The following is a 20,581-nucleotide window of genomic DNA, read 5'->3' on the forward strand; positions in this document are numbered from 1 at the left end:
AGTCGTTAGTAGTAGTCGTAGTAGTAGTAGTAGTAGTAGTAGTAGTAGTAGTCGTAGTAGTAGTAGTAGTAGTAGTAGTAGTAGTAGTAGTAGTAGTAGTAGTAGTAGTAGTCGTAGTAGTAGTAGTAGTAGTACTAGTAGTAGTAGTAGTAGTCGTAGTAGTAGTAGTAGTAGTAGTAGTAGTAGTAGTGTAGTAGTAGTAGTAGTAGTAGTAGAGTAGTAGTAGTAGTAGGAGTAGTAGTAGTAGTAGTAGTAGTAGAAGTAGTAGTAGTGGTTGTAGTCGTAGTAGTAGTAGTAGTAGTAGTAGTAGTAGTAGTAGTAGTAGTAGTAGTAGTAGTAGTAGTAGTAGTAGTAGTAGTAGTAGTAGTAGTAGTAGTAGTAGTAGTAGTAGTAGTAGAGTAGTAGTAAGTGCGTAGTAGTAGTAGTAGAGTGTAGTTAGTAGTAGTAGTAGTAGTAGAAGTAAGTCGTAGAAGGGCTGTAGCTAGCGAGGTAGGACTAGTAGTAGTAGTAGTAGTAGTAGTAGTAGTAGTTAGTAGTAGTAGTCGTAGCAGTAGTCATGTTAGTAGTCAGTTAGTAGTAGTAGTAGTAGTAGTCAGTTGTGTAGAAGTCATTAGTAGTAGTTAGTAGTAGTCCGTAGTAGTAGTAAGTAGTAGTAGTAGTCCAGTAGTAGTAGTGAGTATAAGTAGTATAGTAGTCGTAGTAGTAAGTAGTAGTAGTAGGTCGTAGTAAGTCAGTAGTAGTAGTTGGTCGTACGGCCTAGTAGTCAGTAGTAGTGTAGTAGTAGTAGTAGTAGAGAAATAGGAGTAGTTGGTCTTTTTAGAGAGTTCATCCACTATACTACTCGATTATTAAGTATAATGTAACCTACAAGGTAGCAGGGGCGACAACCAGAAGGAATATTTGGCTTTGAACCCGAAAGTGGCCTCTTAATTTAATTAATGAAGAATAAGTGCTGACTTAGAAATCTGACTGACTTGTAGCAATTTATTGTGCTAATAGGTACGTATTTAAATAATATCTTTAAATGTTTGTGTTGTGTATAATTTGGAGTGCTGATAATCATTATATTTCGCTTTAAGACCTACGTTGCATTTGCGAATACGGCCGACGTCAGAAACTCTTGTTGACCAGTATCGTTAAAATATCGTTGAAACACTGCCAAGATTTATGTTGTAGTCGAGCAATCATTAAATCACTATATATTTATAAAAAAAATGAATTTTTCAATAAAACATGCATGGAAAATCGTGTGATTATGGGTGTGGACACTATTTAAACTGGGATACCCAATTATCTAAATATAAACATTGTGTTTGGAATTTCCAAACATATGTCATTGCATTAAATTTTAAACTCTTATTTTCAAACGAACTCGAATACAGGATATGCCACGATCGTTGCATATTCTGTATTCGAGATCGTTTGAATATTTTTATCATTCTATATTTTATCAAACCAGTGCATGAATAGTGGCTATGATCATGATAGCGCTTCATGTATAGAATGTCATAGTTTTTGTTACAAAAAGCATTATATCTAGCTAATGAATAGTTTTCTCGATTATCTCCGCAGGGTCATACTTTATTTAATTGTAATACCTTATTTCATGGTAATACTTGACTCTCTCCTACCGGTGAAACCGGAGGGGACTTATGGTGTGCGCTCTGTGTGTCCGATTGTCCGTGAGACTGTCACACTTTACTATCCCCTACCGTTGAAACCGGAGGGGACTTATGGTTTGCGCTCTGTGTGTCCGAGTGTCCGTGAGACTGTCACACTTTACTATCCCCTACCGGTGAAACCGGAGAGGACTTATGGTTTGCGCTCTGTGTGTCCGTGAGACTGTCACACTTTTCTGGATCCTGTGATAACTTAAACAGTGCTTCATATTTTGCATGAAACTTGAAACATGGACAGATGGCAATATGGAGATTATGCACATCATTTCATTTTGTTCCTACGACAAGAAATCTGGTTGCTACATGTATGGCTACAAAAAGACTAGAATTATTGTCGAACATTGTGGATCCTGCGATATCTTTAAAAGTTCTTCATATTTTTTTATTAAACTTGAAACATGGATAGCTGGCAAAATGGAGATAATGCAGGTCATTTCATTTTGTTCCTACGTCAAGACCACTGGTATCTATTGCAACAAATAGACTAGAAATATTGTTGAAAATGGTGGAGTTTCACCGGTAGGGGACCATGTTGCTTGACAATAGTCTTGTTTCATTCATAGTATCATACAAATAACATCGAGTATTTAAAATATATATGATATCACATATTGATTTTAAAGGAATAGTGAAAGTGCAATGATACCACAGTGAGAAAATCTCATATTATCGTCCACCAGTCTTTTATCTAAATTTAAAGATTTTCACCCCGCATTTTAAACCCTCTACTGAATGATTGAATTTGGATAGCTCATTTGGACTTCACGTGAGTACTTAGCCATCTGTTATTTAAAGCTCACCGATCCTATAGTTTAGTCTGGAGTTAGTAATAATGGTTGTATTTGTAACTAAACCTTAACATCGTTCCAACTTTCTAATGCATGATATCGTTTAATAAGACATTTGGCGGTTTAGCAATAAATGTCTTTATCTGTAATATTTTTAAGTACAAATAAGTGTTCATTTGATATGTTATCAAATAAAGTTAAGTCCATTACACAAGGTCAAGTGCACTGAATTATGTTTACACACTGGGTTGCCTCACGGGACTTTCACGGTTTGAATTCCAGTCAATCATACAACACCAATATTTAATTGTTAATTATAAAAAGTATGATTCTGTAAAATCATTTTATTTATTAAAAAAGCCATAACGTTCCCTAAAATTAATTGGTAAATGATGATCATATATCTTATCATCTTTTATATTGCTACTCACATCATGCGAGTTTCTTTTTAAATGCATACATGCAAGTGTATTAAATGTTATTTTTTACCACAGGGATACTCTTATTTATTACTAAAGATAATATAATATAAAACACGTCGTACACGATCACGTTTATAGTCAGAATATTTGTTTTACGTTTGTCTCAAGTAAAAATCACAAGATACGTCAGATAAACTGTTGTGAGTCGTTTCCAGAAATCTGACATCTTTGAAATAGTATATAAATAGTATTTGTTAACTTTTTTCTCAGCAACATATCAACACGAAAACCATGTGTTGTTGTTGTTTTTGTGTTTATTATAATAACAACTATTATGATTAGTAGTATTTTCTGTCATTTCCAGGAACTATACCAGTCATTGATGACGTCATCGCTTTAATCAAAATCATGAAAATTCAAGGAACTGACGAAGATAGTGACCAGATCAGTCAAAATTGTTTTCATGGTAATGGTTTTGATTGTATTTGCTTGAAATGACCATTGCACCTTTTGAGCATTACAGTTAGCACATGAAATTCATAGTTAAGCTGCGAATATGATTACATCTATTGGACTGCAAAATATGTAGTATTATTTCAGGAGACCCAATTACAGAAAACCAGCGACTGAAGAGCTTACTTCTGTGCATGAGATGTAAGTCTAAAGAAGCCAATGTCCTGTTCCTTCCATGTGCCCACCACCGGATGTGCACGGAATGCGCACGCGGAATCGAAAAATGTCCTGTCTGCCAGCAGACGATACAAACCAGCGTCCAGACATTCCTAACGTAGTGTTCTGAAATACCTAAACACATTCAGGTCATTTGAAAAATAAAAAAGAAGAGAGTCTATGAAATACTAAACACACTTTTCATCTTATATAACTTAACGGACTGGTTTAACAACAAATATTCTCGAATGCTTCGACCAAATTCCTTAACAGATAGTACAGGATCATTAATAGATTCGAGAAGACGTTTACTGTTAAAGAAATGTTATTTCAGTTTCTGCATTACACGTGCAACTGATTGGTGCATACATAAACATGTAAGTGAATCAAATGAAAAATACAAATGCATTTTAATATATAAAACTCCTCGTTATCTATAGAAACCAAAGTAACGCGTGTCTGGTAGTGATGTTATCATTAATAAAATATGTAAAGGTATTTCATAGTTTGTAAATGTATTACATAGTTTAAGTGCTATATTGTTTTAATACATTTTCTTTACATGTATTACCGAACCAGGGGACCGTTTCAATTAGCCCCATTTAGTATGTTACAACTCGTTCGAGAGTTGCGAATATCGCATCTAACCATTTTTGCGTTTCAATAAACTTTCGGAAATTACGATATTGTGGAATGCTCGCGTAAGTTTACGAGTCGCGGTGACGTCACAACATAATAGGACGCCGCATATGTTGCGCGTAGACGCCGAGTTTGAGTTTTTTCGCCCCGTGTTTTGTTAGACGACATCTCAGAGGATGTGTTTATATCAGGATATAGTTTCACCAAAGTCAGTGCTCGGGAAAGTGTGTTGGTTCGCGATTATTAAGAGCTAACAGTTCTCGTACGAGCTTTTACTGTTGAAACTAAAGTAATTAAATAATTGACTAGGTGACCAATTTTTGTTAAAATGCACATATTTTTTGTACACGCTATCTATAATTGCTCGTAATACGATGACGACTTTTCTATAAACAGTTTGAATTGAGATCAATTGGCCAGTTACTGCCTTTTGGTTATATTTTGATTGTTACAAAAACACCAAAATAATATTTTAATATATAAAGTGACTAAGGTTTACGTTAAAACCAATATGTTGCTTATATTGTTCAACAACAGTTAAATTACATGCGGCTGTAATAAAAGTGTTGGAATACATAGATGGCATGAAACCGTTGAGTTCGCATTGTAGATTTCTTTAATAACAAATAATGTACTCCGAATAACGCGATGTTTTGAATTCAGTGATTTTGTTGAACAATGTACGGATTAAAAACAGTGTCGGTGAATAAAAGAGTGTTTAATCTTGAATTGCGGATGCGTTGCTCTTTTTTTTACTTTTCATTGGGATCTGAAGTAAAATTTAAATGGTGATTTCTTTTATGAATATGTCTTTTCTTTATTAGTTGATAAAAGAATGTATGTCCACAAAGAATTTGCTGCGTTCACCAACTGTTTTCGTAAAGAAAATAAGAATCGCGATGGAAGCATTCACAATTTGACGAACATTAACATGATGCGTTTAATCAATGTAACTACTAAGATGAGAAGAAAAAGAGACCGCTAAGATCTGATTTTTACAAATCATATGTCAGCAAAAAATGTGGTAATAGAAGAATTTTTATCGAAAACACAACAATATCGTCGAAGAGAAATGCTGCATCATGCATGATGTATGGGTTCACATTTCAGTTAATTTAATCTGTTTTGGGCTATTGTTGTAAAATATTTTACGCTCAGATACTGATTTCCTAAGGCATTTTTATAATAAATGTTGCAGGTTAAAAACAATATCATGTTTATTCCAGTTTATACTTATATTTATCCGTATCCTCTTAAAAGGGCTAACACTGCTCGGCAAGCCTCGTAGTGTAAACATTTAATCAACTCGTCGGACAATTTTAAGTACACAATGACCTTAACCTAGTATTTTGTCATGTCTGTTAAAAAAAACCATCACTGCACAAAAGGCAGGCATATGTATTGATGATATTTAAGCAATAAATGCGCAGTTGTTTATTGATTTAACGCGTAAGTGGGTTTCTTTGTTCTGTGTAACAAGATGGCACCATGACGTTCCACTGTTTTTGTTCGTTTGTGGTAAGTCCTAGAAAACATGTTTAACCTAAAAATTCTCAACGACCAGAATTTTCCCAGATATGAGATTGTCTAAACCAAAAGAGTTTTGGAAATATTTTAAAGCAAAAATGTTGTTAATCATTAATGGTCTTTCTTTAGACTCTTTTTTCAAATACTTTTCCGAACTAGGAAACGATATATCTCGAAATGTTAATACCGAGTCAGAGGATTTTGCCTCAACTCACGATTTTGATTGTTGTGATGATGCTGATGATAGTTTGGATCAGCCAATATCTGTAAATGAAATTTTAGAAGCTGTAAAAGCATTGAAGCGAGGGAAAGCCTATGGGAATGATTTTCTGCTAAATGAGTATTTTATTAAAATCTATCGATATTTTGTCCTCCCACGTATGTGATATATTTAATAAAATTTTAGACAGCGATTTTTTTCCAAGTAATTGGGGTGAGGGTGTTATTATACCTCTTTATAAAAAGGGAGATAAAAATAATGTAAACAACTATCGTGGTATAACTTTAGTTAGTTGCTTATCAAAAATATTCACAGCTATATTAAATAAACGAATTAATACCTATTGGGAGGAAAATTGTATTTTATCTGATGCCCAATTTAGATTTAGAAAAGGTAAATCTACCATTGATGCTTTATTAGTGTTTTGGTCTATAGTACAGAAATATATTAATGATAATAAACGTCTGTATTGTGTATTTTTGGATTTTAAAAAAGCCTTTGATAGCGTTTACAGAAATGGCCTGTGGCTTAAATTATATAAAAAGGGCATAAGAGGTAAACTATTGCGCATTGTTAAATTTATGTATAATAAAGTTAAATCATGCATTAAGCTATGTAATAATTATTCCGATTTTTTTTAATATGCTGTAGGCTTACGTCAAGGGGAGGTAATCTCGCCGATTTTATTTTCCCTATTTATAGATGACTTCGAGTTATTTTTACAACAAGATATAAATTGTGGTTTAGCATTGAATGATATTATCTTTATAGTGTTGCTATTTGCTGACGATATGGTAATTCTTGGTAATTCGCCTGAAAAGATTAACAAAAGTTTACTTTTATTACATAGTTATTGCACTAAATAGAGTCTAGATGTAAATGTAGATAAAACAAAAGTTATGTTTTTTAGAAAAAGAGGCGGTCTTTTGCAATCAGAGAATTTTGTATATAATGGTTCCCCACTGGAAGTGGTAAATGATTTTAATTATTTAGGAACAGTTTTCAATAATACTGGTAATTTTGCACTGAATCAAGAACAATTAGTTGGTAAAGCTCTTAAAGCTTTGAATGTTTAATTGATTAATTGCAACAAATATAAATTGAAGCCAAAACTACTATGTCAATTGTTTGACTCCTTTGTTGGATCTACTTTATGTTATGCGTCAGAGATTTGGGGTCACGCTAAATCTAAAGTTATTGAAAGGGTTCATCTCAAATTTTGTAAAAGGATACTAAATGTTAATATCAGAACTTCAAATGCTGCTGTATATGGTTAATTGGCACGTTATCCATTGTATATTGTCAGATGTGTTAAGATAATTAAATATTGGTTTCGTTTACTTCAAACTGATAATATTATCCTCAAAGAAGTGTATAATATGTGCCTAGTTGATTGTAATAATGGTAAAAGCAATTGGGTAACTAAGGTTATAAATTTGTTATTTCAGTACGGTTTTAATAATGTTTGGAATGATCCATTTGGTGTCAATAGTAAATCTTTTATACCAGTATTTAAACAGAGAGTGATTGATACTTTCATACAATTATGGCGTGTCGACAAGGATAATAATGGTGTGTTAACTTTGTATGCAAATCTTAAAGTAAATTTCGAGTATGAATCATATCTAGATATATTGCTATGTAACCTTAGATTCTTTATTAGCAAAATAAGAATGTGTTCTCACCCATTGCGTATACATACTGGTAGATATGGTGTAAATAGAGTTGAAAGAAATGAACGTTTTTGTACATATTGTGATACGCATGATTTGGAAGACGAATGCCATTTTATACCTATATGTCCTAAATATAATGATATTAGACAAAATATATCAAACGATACTATTATGTTAATCCAAGTGTTATTAAATTCATTGAATTGTTAAATACTAAGTGTAAGAAAGTTCTGAAAAAACTAGCTCTATATATTAAATAAGCACTGTCTCATAGAACTGCTATTACTTATAATTAAAAAATCAGTTCATCCTCTTATAGTTATGTAATTATTTGATTGAATGTGCTTCCTTTCTCCACTGTGACTTTATATTATGTTTGTAATATATGTATTTATGTAATGTTTATGTACGTATTGTACAAGTCGTAAATATACCTATGTTCTGAATGTTCTGACAAATATATGCAAACGCTAGATTACAATCTATTTCATTTACATGTGAAATGTCATGCCATTCATGGCTAAAAGCCGCCACTTAACGAAAGTAAGCCCCCATAAACTTTCCTTATATGACGTTCAATATATCAATCATTCCATATTTTGAAATTCGGGTTCCCTGTTTTTATGAGTCATAGATTTTCCACATGTTTCGGACAGTTTCCCACAATGTCCAACGGGTTTCCCAAAGGTTAAACTATATTAATCGCCGTTTTCTGTTTAATGTATTGTAATGTTAATCGTTTTAATGCTTGCTTAAAATGCCATCACTACAAACAAATAATAAAATTAAAATACAAATGATGAAAATATGCGCTGGAAATGGACTTGCGACGAAAACGCATAGGTACGGTCACTTTTTTTATTTCCATGTAAATTTAAAATGTTATTCTATTGTTTGAATTTAAAACATTGATGGTTAAAACGGAAATTGAAATCAACCAAAACTCAAACGTATTATGAGAATTACATTTAATATTATGAAGTTAATAAAATGAGCATTTGTTAAAAGTAAAGTAAATTCTAATTTTAATTGTTAACTTTATATATATATATATATTATATTAAAACCATGATATATTTGTTCGTTATAATAACGTTATGGTAGTCCACAAACCTGCATTGCCGCAATAATGAAGACAGTGAATAGAAACTCTTTTGACAGGCTATATGTGATTATATTATGCGTAAATATTCTATTCCACATGGTTATATTGGCGGATATATATTATATCGATACATAGGTTTTATAAACATTTATGAAATCATAGATAGTAACATCTTAAATTAAGTCTGATTAAAGTCCTTAGCACTATACACATTAATTCGTAGAAGTAATGGAAAAACGTAAAATTTTGAATATATGAACATGCAGAAACATGTTGTGTGGACATGTCAAAAAAACTCTTTAGGTTTCTTTAGTATAATACACATCTTTGAATGTGTTATTTAATAATTTGCTACGACATAAATGCGAATGTATATATAACAAAACGACGGATATTCCATCAGGTTTTCCGCACACGATCGTATATGTATACAACATACGTTCTTTATTTCAAAATGTAAATTTGATATTGCATGCTTGGGTTTCCACGCAACATCAATACAGCACATGGACATCATTTCAAAATATCAATTTAAAGTACAAACACATAGTACATACATGAACAGGTTAACGGTACGCATCCGGGCTGTACAAATATAACACAGCTTGAAAAGCCAAAAACACATTCACACTCTTAAAACAAAAGACATTCATGATGTCAGGTTTCAAAATCAATACAGGTAATTTCCGCTTACCTACAAATGTGGGAGTCCAACAGATAAGGTCAGCGATGACAATTGTTGTCGCGTTCGTCTTCAAACTGATTCAATGATCATGATAATTGGTTCACCATTTTGTCGTTAAGTGCAAAAAACACTTTAGTCCGATCTTATTTGAATAACTTCATAGTACATGTATTTGGAATAGAAGTCTCCCAAATTGGAAAACAGCGTTTGAATAATTTATGTGAAGCGTAGTGTCAGTTGGATTACATAATGTATCAATTTCAGCCTCATTGGTACTATCATTTATAATAATAGTATTATTATTAAATTATGTTTATTTTGGTTACAATGTTTATTATGATTAGTTGTAGTAATAGTAGTAGTAGTAGTAGTAGCAGAATATTAGAAGTAGAAGTAGTAGTAATAGTAGTAGAACTTGTTGTAGTAGTTGTAGTAGTAATAGTAGTAGAAATAGTAGTAGTAGTAGAAGTAGTAGTAGTAGTAGTACAAGTAGTAGCAGTAGTAGCAGTAGTGGCAGTAGTTGTAGTAGAAGTAGTAGTAGTAGTAGTAGTAGTAGTAGTAGTAGTAGTAGTAGTAGTAGTAGTAGTAGTAGTAGTAGAGTAGTAGTAGTAGTAGTAGTAGTAGTAGTAGTAGTAGTAGTAGTAGTAGTAGTAGTAGAAGATCTAGTAGTAGTAGTAGTAGTAGGAGGTGTAGTAGGTGTAGTAGTAGTAGAAGTAGTAGTAGTAGTAGTAGTAGTAGTAGTAGTAGTAGTAGTAGTAGTAGTAGTAGTAGTAGTAGAAGAAGTAGTAGTCGAAGACGTAGTAGTAGTAGTAGTAGAAGTGAGTAGTAGTAGTAGTAGTAGTAGTAGTGTAGTAGTAGTATCGTAGTAGTAGTAGAAGTAGTAGAAGTAGCAGTAGTAGTAGAAGTAGTAGTAGTAGTAGTAGTATTAGTAGCAGCATCAGAAGCAGTAGTAGTAGTAGTAGAAGTAGTAATAGTAGCAGCAGTAACAGCAGCAGCAATAGTAACAGTAGTTGTAGTTGTAATAGTTGTTGTTGGTGAAGTAGTAGAAGAAGTAGTAATAGTAGTAGTAGAAGTAGTAGTAGAAGAAGTAGAAGTAGTAGTAGTAGTAGTAGGAGTAGTAGTAGTAGTAGTAGTAGTAGTAGTAGTAGTAGTAGTAGTAGTAGTAGTAGTAGTAGTAGTAGTAGTAGTAGTAGTAGTAGCAGCAGTAGCAGAAGCAGTAGTAGTAGAAGTAGTAATAGAAGCAGCAGTAACAGCAGCAGCAATAGTAACAGTAGTTGTAGCTGTGATAGTAATTGTTGTTGTAATAGTAGAAGAAGTAGTAATAGTAGCTGTAATGTTTAAGTTGTTGTTCAAGTAGTAGTAGTAGTAGTAGTAGAAGTAGTAGTAGTAGTAGTAGTAGTTGTAGTAGTAGTAGTAGTAGTAGTAGTAGTAGTAGTAGTAGTAGTAGTAGTAGTAGTAATAGTAGTAGTAGTAGGAAGAAGACGAGGTGTATTAATAGTAGCAGTAGTTGTTGTTGTTTTTGTTGAAGAAGTAGTAGTAGTTATAGTAGTAGTAGTAGTAGTAGTAGTAGTAGTAGTAGTAGTAGTAGTAGTAGAAGTAGTAGTTGTAGAAGTAGTAGTAGTAGTAGTACCAGTAGAAGTAGTAGTAGTAGTAGTAGTAGTAGTAGTTGTAGTAGTTGTAGTAGTATTAGTAGTAGTAGAAGTAGTAGTAGTAGTAATAGTAGGAGTAGTAGTAGAAGAAGTAGAAGTAGTAGTAGTAGTAGAAGTAGTAATAGTAGTAGTAGTAGTAGTAGAAGAAGTAGTAGTAGTAGTAGTAGTAGTAGTAGTAGTAGTAGTAGTAGTAGTAGTAGTAGTAGAAGTAGTAGTAGTAGTAGTAGTGTAGTAGTAGTAGTAGTAGTAGTAGCAGTAGTAGTAGTAGAAGTAGTAGAAGTAGTAGTAGAAGAAGTAGTAGTAGTAGTAGTATACGAAGTAGTAGTTATAGTAGTATTAGTAGAAGTAGTAAGAGTACTAGTAATAGTAGTAGTAGTAGTAGTAGTAGTAGTAGTAGTAGTAGTAGTAGTAGTAGTAGTAGTAGTAGTAGTAGTTGTTGTTGTTATAGTAGTAGTAGTAGTAGTAGTAGAAGTAGTAGTAGTAGTAGTAGTAGTAGTAGTAGTAGTAGTAGTAGTAGTAGTAGTAGTAATAGTAGTAGTAGTAGTAGTAGTAGTAGTAGTAGAAGTAGTAGAAGATGTAGTAGTAGTAGTAGTAGTAGTAGTAGTAGTAGTAGTAGTAGTAGTAGTAGTAGTAGTAATAGTTTAATTTATCTTCTTTTATCGTTATCGAAAAGGTAACTTAACTGATTGCAGGCTATTTATTTATTATCTTAAAACGTCAATTACATTTTCAGATACGTCATCTTAATTCTGGTGATTTGCATGAAATATGGAGGTATGTTTCTACAGTAACCGATACTGGTGGTAGATCTACATGCACTATTATGATCATATTTTCATTTACGGTCACGCTAAACTTTGCGCATGCAAACAAGTCGTAGGATTTGAGCATTTAAATTACTCATCAAATGTAAATATTTTGTCCAATAGCGCTGTAATTGTTCTGCGGTTTTAGTAAATTCTGACGAGGTCATTGGAAGTAACATATATTGTCATGATATTGTACAATGCATATATTTACGCTGCTTCATGAACTCATTAACTTATATTTTCAGAATGTCTGAGATGTCTTGTTAATGGTTACCCCGAATGGTATAACCCTGACAACCAGCTGTGTTGTAAAGGCTTGTATCCGAGAGTTCAGAATGGATTTGAGATGAAATGCTGTAACGGTACGTTGTTTTCTTGTTTCATAAACAAATGTGATTAATTTCTTCTTAATTTATGATTGCATGTGTTTGCAGATACATGTTCACTATAGTTGCAGTTTATTTGCCTTCATAGTGAGTACTCTTCATCGAAAGTTTGAAAAGATTTGGTTATTAACGTAAAAGTATACCACCATTATTAATAGTTCCTTGATTCCAATATAAATCTACAATTAAACAAACTATCATATTTACGCTCATATGTGTATAAGATGTTTTTTATAATCGTAAAATACCATATTTCTTTTGGTTCATTTCCTGCAAAATTAAGACCCGGAAGACATGCAATGTTTAAATCGACGAGCTAAGGTTTGATTGCATGATTATAGTCGTTCATTAAATGCTATTTAAAAACTATACAGTCGCATATGACCGCTCAGTTTACCCGTATAATTCCAGGCACAGTATATCCAGGTCATTCGCACCAATGTTGTAATGGCAACGTTTATAATCAGAGCAAGACACATTTCTGCTGTGGCGACGTCATGCACGACAACAAAAACCAGAATCTAGGTATTTATATTATTCCTGCACTAGTTAATCAACGAGTTTTGGAAACAAATCGTCCCGTTATATGTTTTCGTGGATTATAAAATGTTTAATTTTGTAAGGTTTGTACATTAACATTGTATGTATGCATATTTAATAAAAAATGTCTCATTGTGTAAGTGTAATCATAGTTAAACTCTAGTGAATGCTTTATTCAAATAATAACAGATCTTAAATATTCCACTGGAATACTTTTCATTATTATCTTACTTTATAACATCTCTTCATATCTTGAAGAAATATATATAAAAAAACGTTTTTTTATATTCAATAACAGAACCTTTTAATAAATTAATATTATTTCTTTCGTGTTATAGTATGCTGCGGCGGAAAGGTTTACTTCCATGGCAAAGGTATTTGCTGCGCTGACAAATTCGCTCCAACAGGAGACATTCCTTTGATCTGCGTGAATGGAACGGCTGTGCAAAAGTCCTCATCTATTGATAGTAAGTAATCAGGGTTTCGTTTTGGCTATACACGAAAAAAAGCGATATAATCGTAGTATAAAGTTCTATAGGTATGTCGGTTCAGCCACAATAACGCTTTGTTCGGTCTATATTTATATATTATAAAACAATTGATTATGTTCTGCTAATTATATGTTATTGTTCGACCAGGTAGCTCATTTTGTAGAGCGTTATACTGCTTATCAAGGATCGCGGGTTTGATCCCCTACCTCTGGTTCAAGGAGGGCTAAAGACAATTACTGGCATGTGTGTGCGCCTTTAGTTATGGTAAACGAGCTTACCCAGGAAAGCGCAAATAAGTTAGCTGACTGCCCTGGTACCATGGATAAACTGTTGAAAACGGCGAAATGTTTCAATAAACAAACAAAACATGTTATTCTTACGATTCAAGCTCGTGTTAGCATTTTGTCTGAAATGGTATTGTTCAAATGTAGAAGGCGAAACTATTTGAAACAATGCTGATACAATATATAGATACATTTGCGTCATACTTAGATTGTGTTAAGCGGTTTTAAAATCTAAGAAATTAAATGTTTCCGTCTCGATTATTATCCCCCGCCATAGGCGGAGGGATATTGTTTTGGCGTTGTCCGTCCGTCCGTCCGTCCGGCACTTTTGTGTCCGGAGCCATATCTTGGAAGTGTTTTGGCGAATTTCATTGAAACTTGGTATGAGTATATATATGGATAAGAGGATGATGCACGCCAAATGGCATTGTAAACCATCTGCGAATAACGGAGTTATGGCCCTTTGTATCTTGAAAAAATGCTTTTTTTGTGTCCGGAGCCATATCTTGGGATTGCTTTGGGGGATTTCGTTGAAACTAGGTATGAGTATAAATATGGATGAGAGGATGATGCACGCCTAATGGCATTGTACGCCATGGGATATTAACGGAGTTATGGCCCTTTGTATCTTGAAAAAAATGCTTTTTTGAGTGTCAAATAGAACACTGTTGTGTCCAGAAGCATATTGGCGGGGGATATCAGTTCAATGAAATTGCTTGTTAAGATAGAAATATTACGGTAAACAATATGCAAAATATAAATTGAGTGACGTATTGGTTTGAATGGGCAGATACAATGCCAGATTGTGTCGATAATGGATTGCATTGAAAGTGTCCAGCTTTTTCTAAAACGACTGTCCAAATTTCAGACGTGGAGATCCCAAATGTCAAAACCACAACAAACGTCCCATCGGAAGTCTTTTATTGTGGCCAAGGTAACAACGACCAGTAATTGTGTTTTTCATAAACTCATTCAAATCATGTTTAACGTGTGTAATCCTGTTTAGGCTGATGTTCATCGAACATAAGTAATAGTATATCGAAGAATTGTGTCTTTCATAGTACAACCCTTTGATTTTTTATCAAATATATAATTTATATTTACTATTATCCGTTTTAAGAAATGCGCAGAACACATTTGATGCCTTCTATTTATACGAAATATATATTTTGATCAGTGCCGTATCCAAAGGAAAGTTCCACATACCGGTACGAGTGTTGCGAGACGGTGCTCCATAAAACTCGTCACAAACATACTGAAGCCTATACGATGATGTGCTGTGGGAGTGAAATATACAACACATCAAAAGACGTCTGCTGTAACGGTAGCCTGCACATGTACGATGTGCAACCCATAGGCTGTTGTAACAACAAAGGTCAGTCTAATCAAAATGTCTTTGCTTCTGAAAATAGATCCGATGTTTGAAATATTAACTGTCTTGATAATCAGTAATTGACCACCTATTCGAGATGATTGTTTCACTGTCTGAGTGTGTCTGCTGGTGAACATTTACGCAACGGTTATGAATAGATCTGAAGATGGGATCTGAATATGAAGGCAGTTTTAAAAATGATGTTTGATAATAAATTAACGTTAAAATGGGAACGAATGAATCAAACACGATACATATCTTTTTTCAGAAATTTACTTTACTACAATACAAACTTGCTGTGGCGATAAAGTAGTGGACAAAAGAATGTATCTTTGCGCAAATCAAACCAGTAGTAGGAAGTCGTTGGTGCTTAAAGACAACGTAAACGATGACAAAGTCTGCTTTAATAAACAACAGAGGACGCTCAGAACCTTTAATTCCAAGACACATGTAAGTATCTTAACAGTTTATTTTATAAATGTACAACTATGCCCAATGATTCATTAGTAAAAAAAAACAACATAATCACCGTTTCACTCACAACAAAAACGTTTGTGTTATTTTATTAGATAGTATTTTCACTACGATACTTTGGCGCGTTTGGCTCCTAGCCTTAGGCAAATCAAACATTACATCTGATCTTAATTAAGCAGAAACTAATAAGAATTACCGGTAACGTATATGCACAAAATCATTAGCAACAAGGTTCATATCTCATCATACAAACTTATCGCAATGTCCCCTTATACTACTATATGATAATTATAAGGACAACTCGGGGTCAGTCTGCTCAACGGTCTCCTCAAGCGAGCTTGCAACGTTTTCTAATGTACATAGTTAATGTCATAGTACTGCAAATGAATTGCTTAAATGTAAATGTTTATATATTACATTTCGTATTTGATGTTTGCTGTTTAAATCCTTAACTTTGGAACGCATATGAGTTTTCTTGAACAAAATATACAACAATATGTAAGCTATACTAAAATATATACCAATGAAGAAAGAACATTTATTTATTGTAGAAGTGCGACGACAATTCAATTATTGCAAATATCGTTGAAGAGATTAAAAATGACACACTTCAAACACCAAATGTGAAACCGCAACCCCGAGTTAGACCTATCAAATGCCACTCTTGCATTACTGGAGACCACAGCGGACCTTCTGAATGCACGATGAGGAACAGTAAGTCATCTTTTTACAGCGCTTTAATGTGTTTTTAAACATATTCAGTACTTTAAGTTCTTTTGTCAGCAGTGACGTCTATGTCGGTAACATAAGCAGTTACGTTGAAGTGTAATTTGTAAGAAAAGTTGGGAATATACATATAAAAATTAACCAAAATATTGTGCACTTGTTGATCAGAACTTCCGCTCCAGATAGTAGCATGTTGGGTTATTATTGGAAAGCAATGACGAGCTATGTTCTCCTGCAATCTTATAAGTTTGAACGATACAACAATAACCATCAAAGTAACATAACTTAATACTTGACACTACCACTGGTTATGTAAACATTATCTTTGGATTTCTATCTTTGATTTTTGTTAAATATTGTACGAACATTTAGTTAAACATGAGAACAATGGAATCGTCATAGTAAAATATGTTATTAAATCTCAAGCATAACTATTTACATGTTATAATTAGATCATTGATGCTCTTTTGTAATATGAAACAATTGAAACAATTTTAACAATTGTTTAAATATTGGTGTGTGTTAAAAGTGTCGATATTATAATGAAAAATGATATTTGCAGATAATCTTGCATATACGGTGGTAACGTTTAAACCTTAGTAAACGCTAGATGCTTATTATACAAAGGGCGAATTGTATATTCCACCATGAGTTAATGCTTAATCGATTGTTATATTCACAAACATGGTGTGAAGAAAGATGCAGTTGTGTTGTAATTTATTGCACTGAAAACTGACCATGTCGTAAAGAAGGTTGTAATATTTTGGTACGCCATTTGTTTGGCATAAATAAATGTTGTTTTCAGTATGTTTGTTTGTTTTCTAGCATTAAGCTTTCGTCTCGAGGGGATTGAACAGAGAAAACGCGACAGAGTGTGGCTTCATATAACAGTGACCTATCCCACAAAGTATGCAGGTCGACGTATGAAACTCATGACGCAGAGAGTTTGCCAGACGTGTTTCAAAAATGGTTTGGAATATGTTATATTCACAAATCGATGGGTAGATTCATTGCCGGAAATATCACGTATTACAGGAAGTGATGTTATAGTACAAACAGATAAGCATACATCATTTAAGTGCACAATCGATCGCTGGGCAAAGGCATCATGATCATTGTTTTTCTTATACAAAATGAATTAGTTACAAATATGCTCAGGCAATATGTACTTATATTGAGAAAACATTGTCCACCTACTCATCGGATAACTTACGTTTTCTTGTAATGCTATAACGCTCAAACAAAGATATCATGTAAACAATAAATCATATTTGATTGGGGCTCATATTTTACTTAAAAGTCATTCATAATGTAATCGGCACTCAAAGCCCTATTAGATATAATCAAAAGTCCACGTGTTAAATTTGCTTCTTTGCCGTCTATAGCATGAGGTTTATTTCGTTATTGTAAGGAGGAATTATTTTTACTCATTTTAAATGTTTTATGCATTAGATTTTGCGATCGTGATGTTCTTTTACGCTTCAACGTTCCAAAACGGCCAGTTAAAATATAAGTTTTTTTCACCAAAACTGCATAATTATTGAGTGGGATATTGAGACCCACGCTGTCGTCTTCTGTTAAAGACTCAGAGCGTAGAAACTCAAAGTACTCTGCGAGTTTGACTTTTCAATAAAAATGAAACATTCGTAAGTAAAACTGAACTCGCGTCACTTTTCTAAGATTTCGTTTTGACTAGGAAATTCTGCAAAGTTAGTAAACACAAAGTGTTTCCACAATATAACTTAGTCTTAAATGTCGTTTTGTGTTAAGATTTAACTTTGAATGTCGTTGTTAAATATAAAGTATTATTATACCTCACTTTTATTCACAATGCTTGACTCCCATAGTTCATCGTGACATAGAAATACTGTCAGACCCAGCGGGAAAAAAATTACTGTCCAAAAAATACTTCTCCCGCTACCTTGTCAATCACGTGCTACTAGCGGGAAAAAAATTACTGTCCAAACAATACTGTATCCCGCTGCCATAGCAATCACGTGCGGAATGTTCGAAAATTATACTGTCCCATTCGCGCATGCGCAGTTTTGCATTCCCGTTGTATTTGGATAATTTAGATATCGATTGCAGCTGAAACTGTGCTGTATAATAGATTACTGCCATTATTTAAGCTTTGACAGGAGTCATAAAAAATTCAATTTAGTATAAACGACACAATTACCACAATAGCAACTTTAATGAAATGCTAAATGCAATAAATTTACAACGGTATAAACTTCCACTGTCTGTTTTTACGGTGTTATGCATGACAAACACACAATCCGAAATACGTTTTGGATTCGTTCGATGCTTTAAACAAATATTTAACGGTTAAAAAACGCCACGTCCATATTGTTGTCCCAAAATGTTTCGTCACCGAAATGACGTCACACGAGTACGTCAAAAATTACGTAATCAAGTGATGAAAATAAAATACGGAAAGCTGGTTCGGTGATATATTTCTAAAGAAAATATTGACGATTGAGAAAATGGGTCGGACAAATCGATTACTAGGTCGCAGCCGAATGAAGCTAAGTTCATTTTGCTTGGCCCGAAAATCTGAACCACACAACATATTAATAATTGTTCATTGCTGAAATTAAATACAATTATTGAATATATTAAAATTGTTTATGATTTATATAAATTGTTCCTGTTTGAATATTTTGTTCGGTATAATAAAATAAATATTACATGTCTGACAGGGTGACAGTAAATTTGTCAACTTTCGGAAAAATACTGTCAACCTTGGCTTCGCCTCGGTTGACAGTATTTCCTCAAGTTGACAAATTTACTGTCACCCTGTCAGACATGTAATATTTATATACTGTCAAATGCATAGTACAATGACGTTATTAATGTGATTCATTCTTTATGATATCTATTTAAATAATTAATCGTTAAATCACTGAAATTCTGAATAGCGGAAAAAAGCGAATGTTCACAATTTGCCGAGTGAGAAAATTAATTATAATAAATACAAGTACAATGTGCTGTTTGGTAACTAGATGTGAAGATTCAGTGTGTATAAAAGACAACTTTTTTAACAGATGCCTACTCTCTATTATATGCAAACTATCGGGGATTGTAGTAGTAGAAGTAGTAGTAGTAGTAGCAGTAGTTATACTTTTTATAATAATAATATATAATTAGTATTATTAACTTATTTTCCATAATTTAAATAACAAACTTTATAATTAAAATTAAAATAAAATAAACCTGAAAACAAGAATCTGTGTATCCAAAGTAGCATTATAAGTTATAATCAATCGAAACAATATTTAGCGTATGCGTGAATACATATCAAACAATTTTAACAATGTCAATGTCATATAAAGAACGTTGTGATTTATCGCAAAAACATAAAATTAATAATGTATTTTGACGAAACATAGAGGTTTTCTATCTAGAAAAAATAAACTAAAAGAAAATATTTTACAAAAGATGTGTTTTAATCGAATTGTTATAAGTATTGTTTTTTGTGAATGATTATTTGTACATGTTTTGCAATACAATTTGTCTGAATAGCGTCATTGTTGGTTTGTAAAAGGTATGAATTGAACCCATTTTTTTTGCTGTTGTTCATATTTATTTTAACGAGGGCAATCTCAGATTCAATTTTTATCTCGTATTTAGGTGAGGAAAGGTTGGTTTGCATTTTTTGTATTTCATTTTAAATAAAAAAGATTTTAATAGCATCATAATAAAGTCAAATACATCTGAGTGTAGTTTTTGTTCAGTGCACCCAAAAAGGCATTGGTTTTATTAATTTTAACTAACGTTTTTTTACTGACAAGAAATGTTTCCATCTTTTTCCATATCATTTGAACGTGTTGGCACTCCCAAAATAAGTGGTCTATTGTTTCAATATGGAATAGACAGAAATCACATAAAGTGCTGTTGCTAAATTTGCATTTATAAAGATATGTGTTTTTGGGACAATGTGCATGATACATTTATATTGAAAGCTGCGTAAAGACATGTCGATGGTTGAAAATTGGGGTGCAATATTATTTTTGTCAAGTGTTTGAGCCTATAATGGTAAAATTCGTATTCCATTTGATTTTAATAATGTCATTGTCCTCGTTTTGCAACTGTATATTGTATATAAATTAATAAATGTATTTTGTTTTGAATAATGACTTTGACACGGTTTCGTCTGGATGATTGATATCAAGGTCATGAATGCTTTCCTCAGTTTTTATATTTTGTTCTGATAGATGTGATTAATTTATTGAATTTCATAACGTCGTTGTTATTGATGTATGAGAGGTATTTAAAGTTTTCATACCAATCGTGATAAAATAGTGTTTTTCCCTTTGTGTAGAATGTAAAATGCTTAACATTAGATATACAATGTTAAGATTGGATAATTTTAAAAATAATGAAAAAAAAACAATTATCAAGATTTTGACTGAGCGCTTATAAATAAATTCGAAATAT

The 20,581-nt window shown here is 32.8% G+C and overlaps 1 protein-coding gene across 2 annotated transcripts; it reads left to right on the forward strand.

The window, feature by feature from the left end:
• The first annotated feature begins 852 nt into the window (after nt 1-852).
• LOC127848704 (usherin-like) lies at nt 853-19,529 on the forward strand. Of its 2 annotated transcripts, none has more exons than XM_052381308.1 (12): nt 853-999; nt 3,254-3,355; nt 3,490-8,463; nt 11,793-11,833; nt 12,114-12,230; nt 12,666-12,779; nt 13,133-13,261; nt 14,438-14,503; nt 14,747-14,944; nt 15,210-15,391; nt 15,967-16,129; nt 16,967-19,529. In XM_052381308.1, the coding sequence occupies exons 3-12, from the start codon at nt 8,378-8,380 to the stop codon at nt 17,251-17,253; spliced, it is 1,383 nt and encodes a 460-aa protein (XP_052237268.1). In that variant the 5' UTR covers nt 853-999; nt 3,254-3,355; nt 3,490-8,377; the 3' UTR covers nt 17,254-19,529. The 2 variants fall into 2 exon arrangements, with proteins under 2 accessions (XP_052237268.1, XP_052237269.1); XM_052381309.1 differs by having other exon boundaries at nt 883-999; nt 3,235-3,355.
• Nucleotides 19,530-20,581: the final 1,052 nt, after the last annotated feature.

This window comes from Dreissena polymorpha, chromosome 10, assembly GCF_020536995.1.
Source record: "Dreissena polymorpha isolate Duluth1 chromosome 10, UMN_Dpol_1.0, whole genome shotgun sequence".
Lineage (NCBI taxonomy): Eukaryota > Metazoa > Mollusca > Bivalvia > Myida > Dreissenidae > Dreissena > Dreissena polymorpha.

Coding starts and splice junctions, on each gene's coding strand:
- LOC127848704 (XM_052381308.1), top strand. CDS start 8,378: ATGCCATCACTACAAACAAATAATAAAATTAAAATACAAATGATGAAA. Junction 11,834..12,113: donor GATTTGCATGAAATATGGAG/GTATGTTTCTAC, acceptor TTATATTTTCAG/AATGTCTGAGATGTCTTGTT. Junction 14,504..14,746: donor AGTCTTTTATTGTGGCCAAG/GTAACAACGACC, acceptor TATTTTGATCAG/TGCCGTATCCAAAGGAAAGT.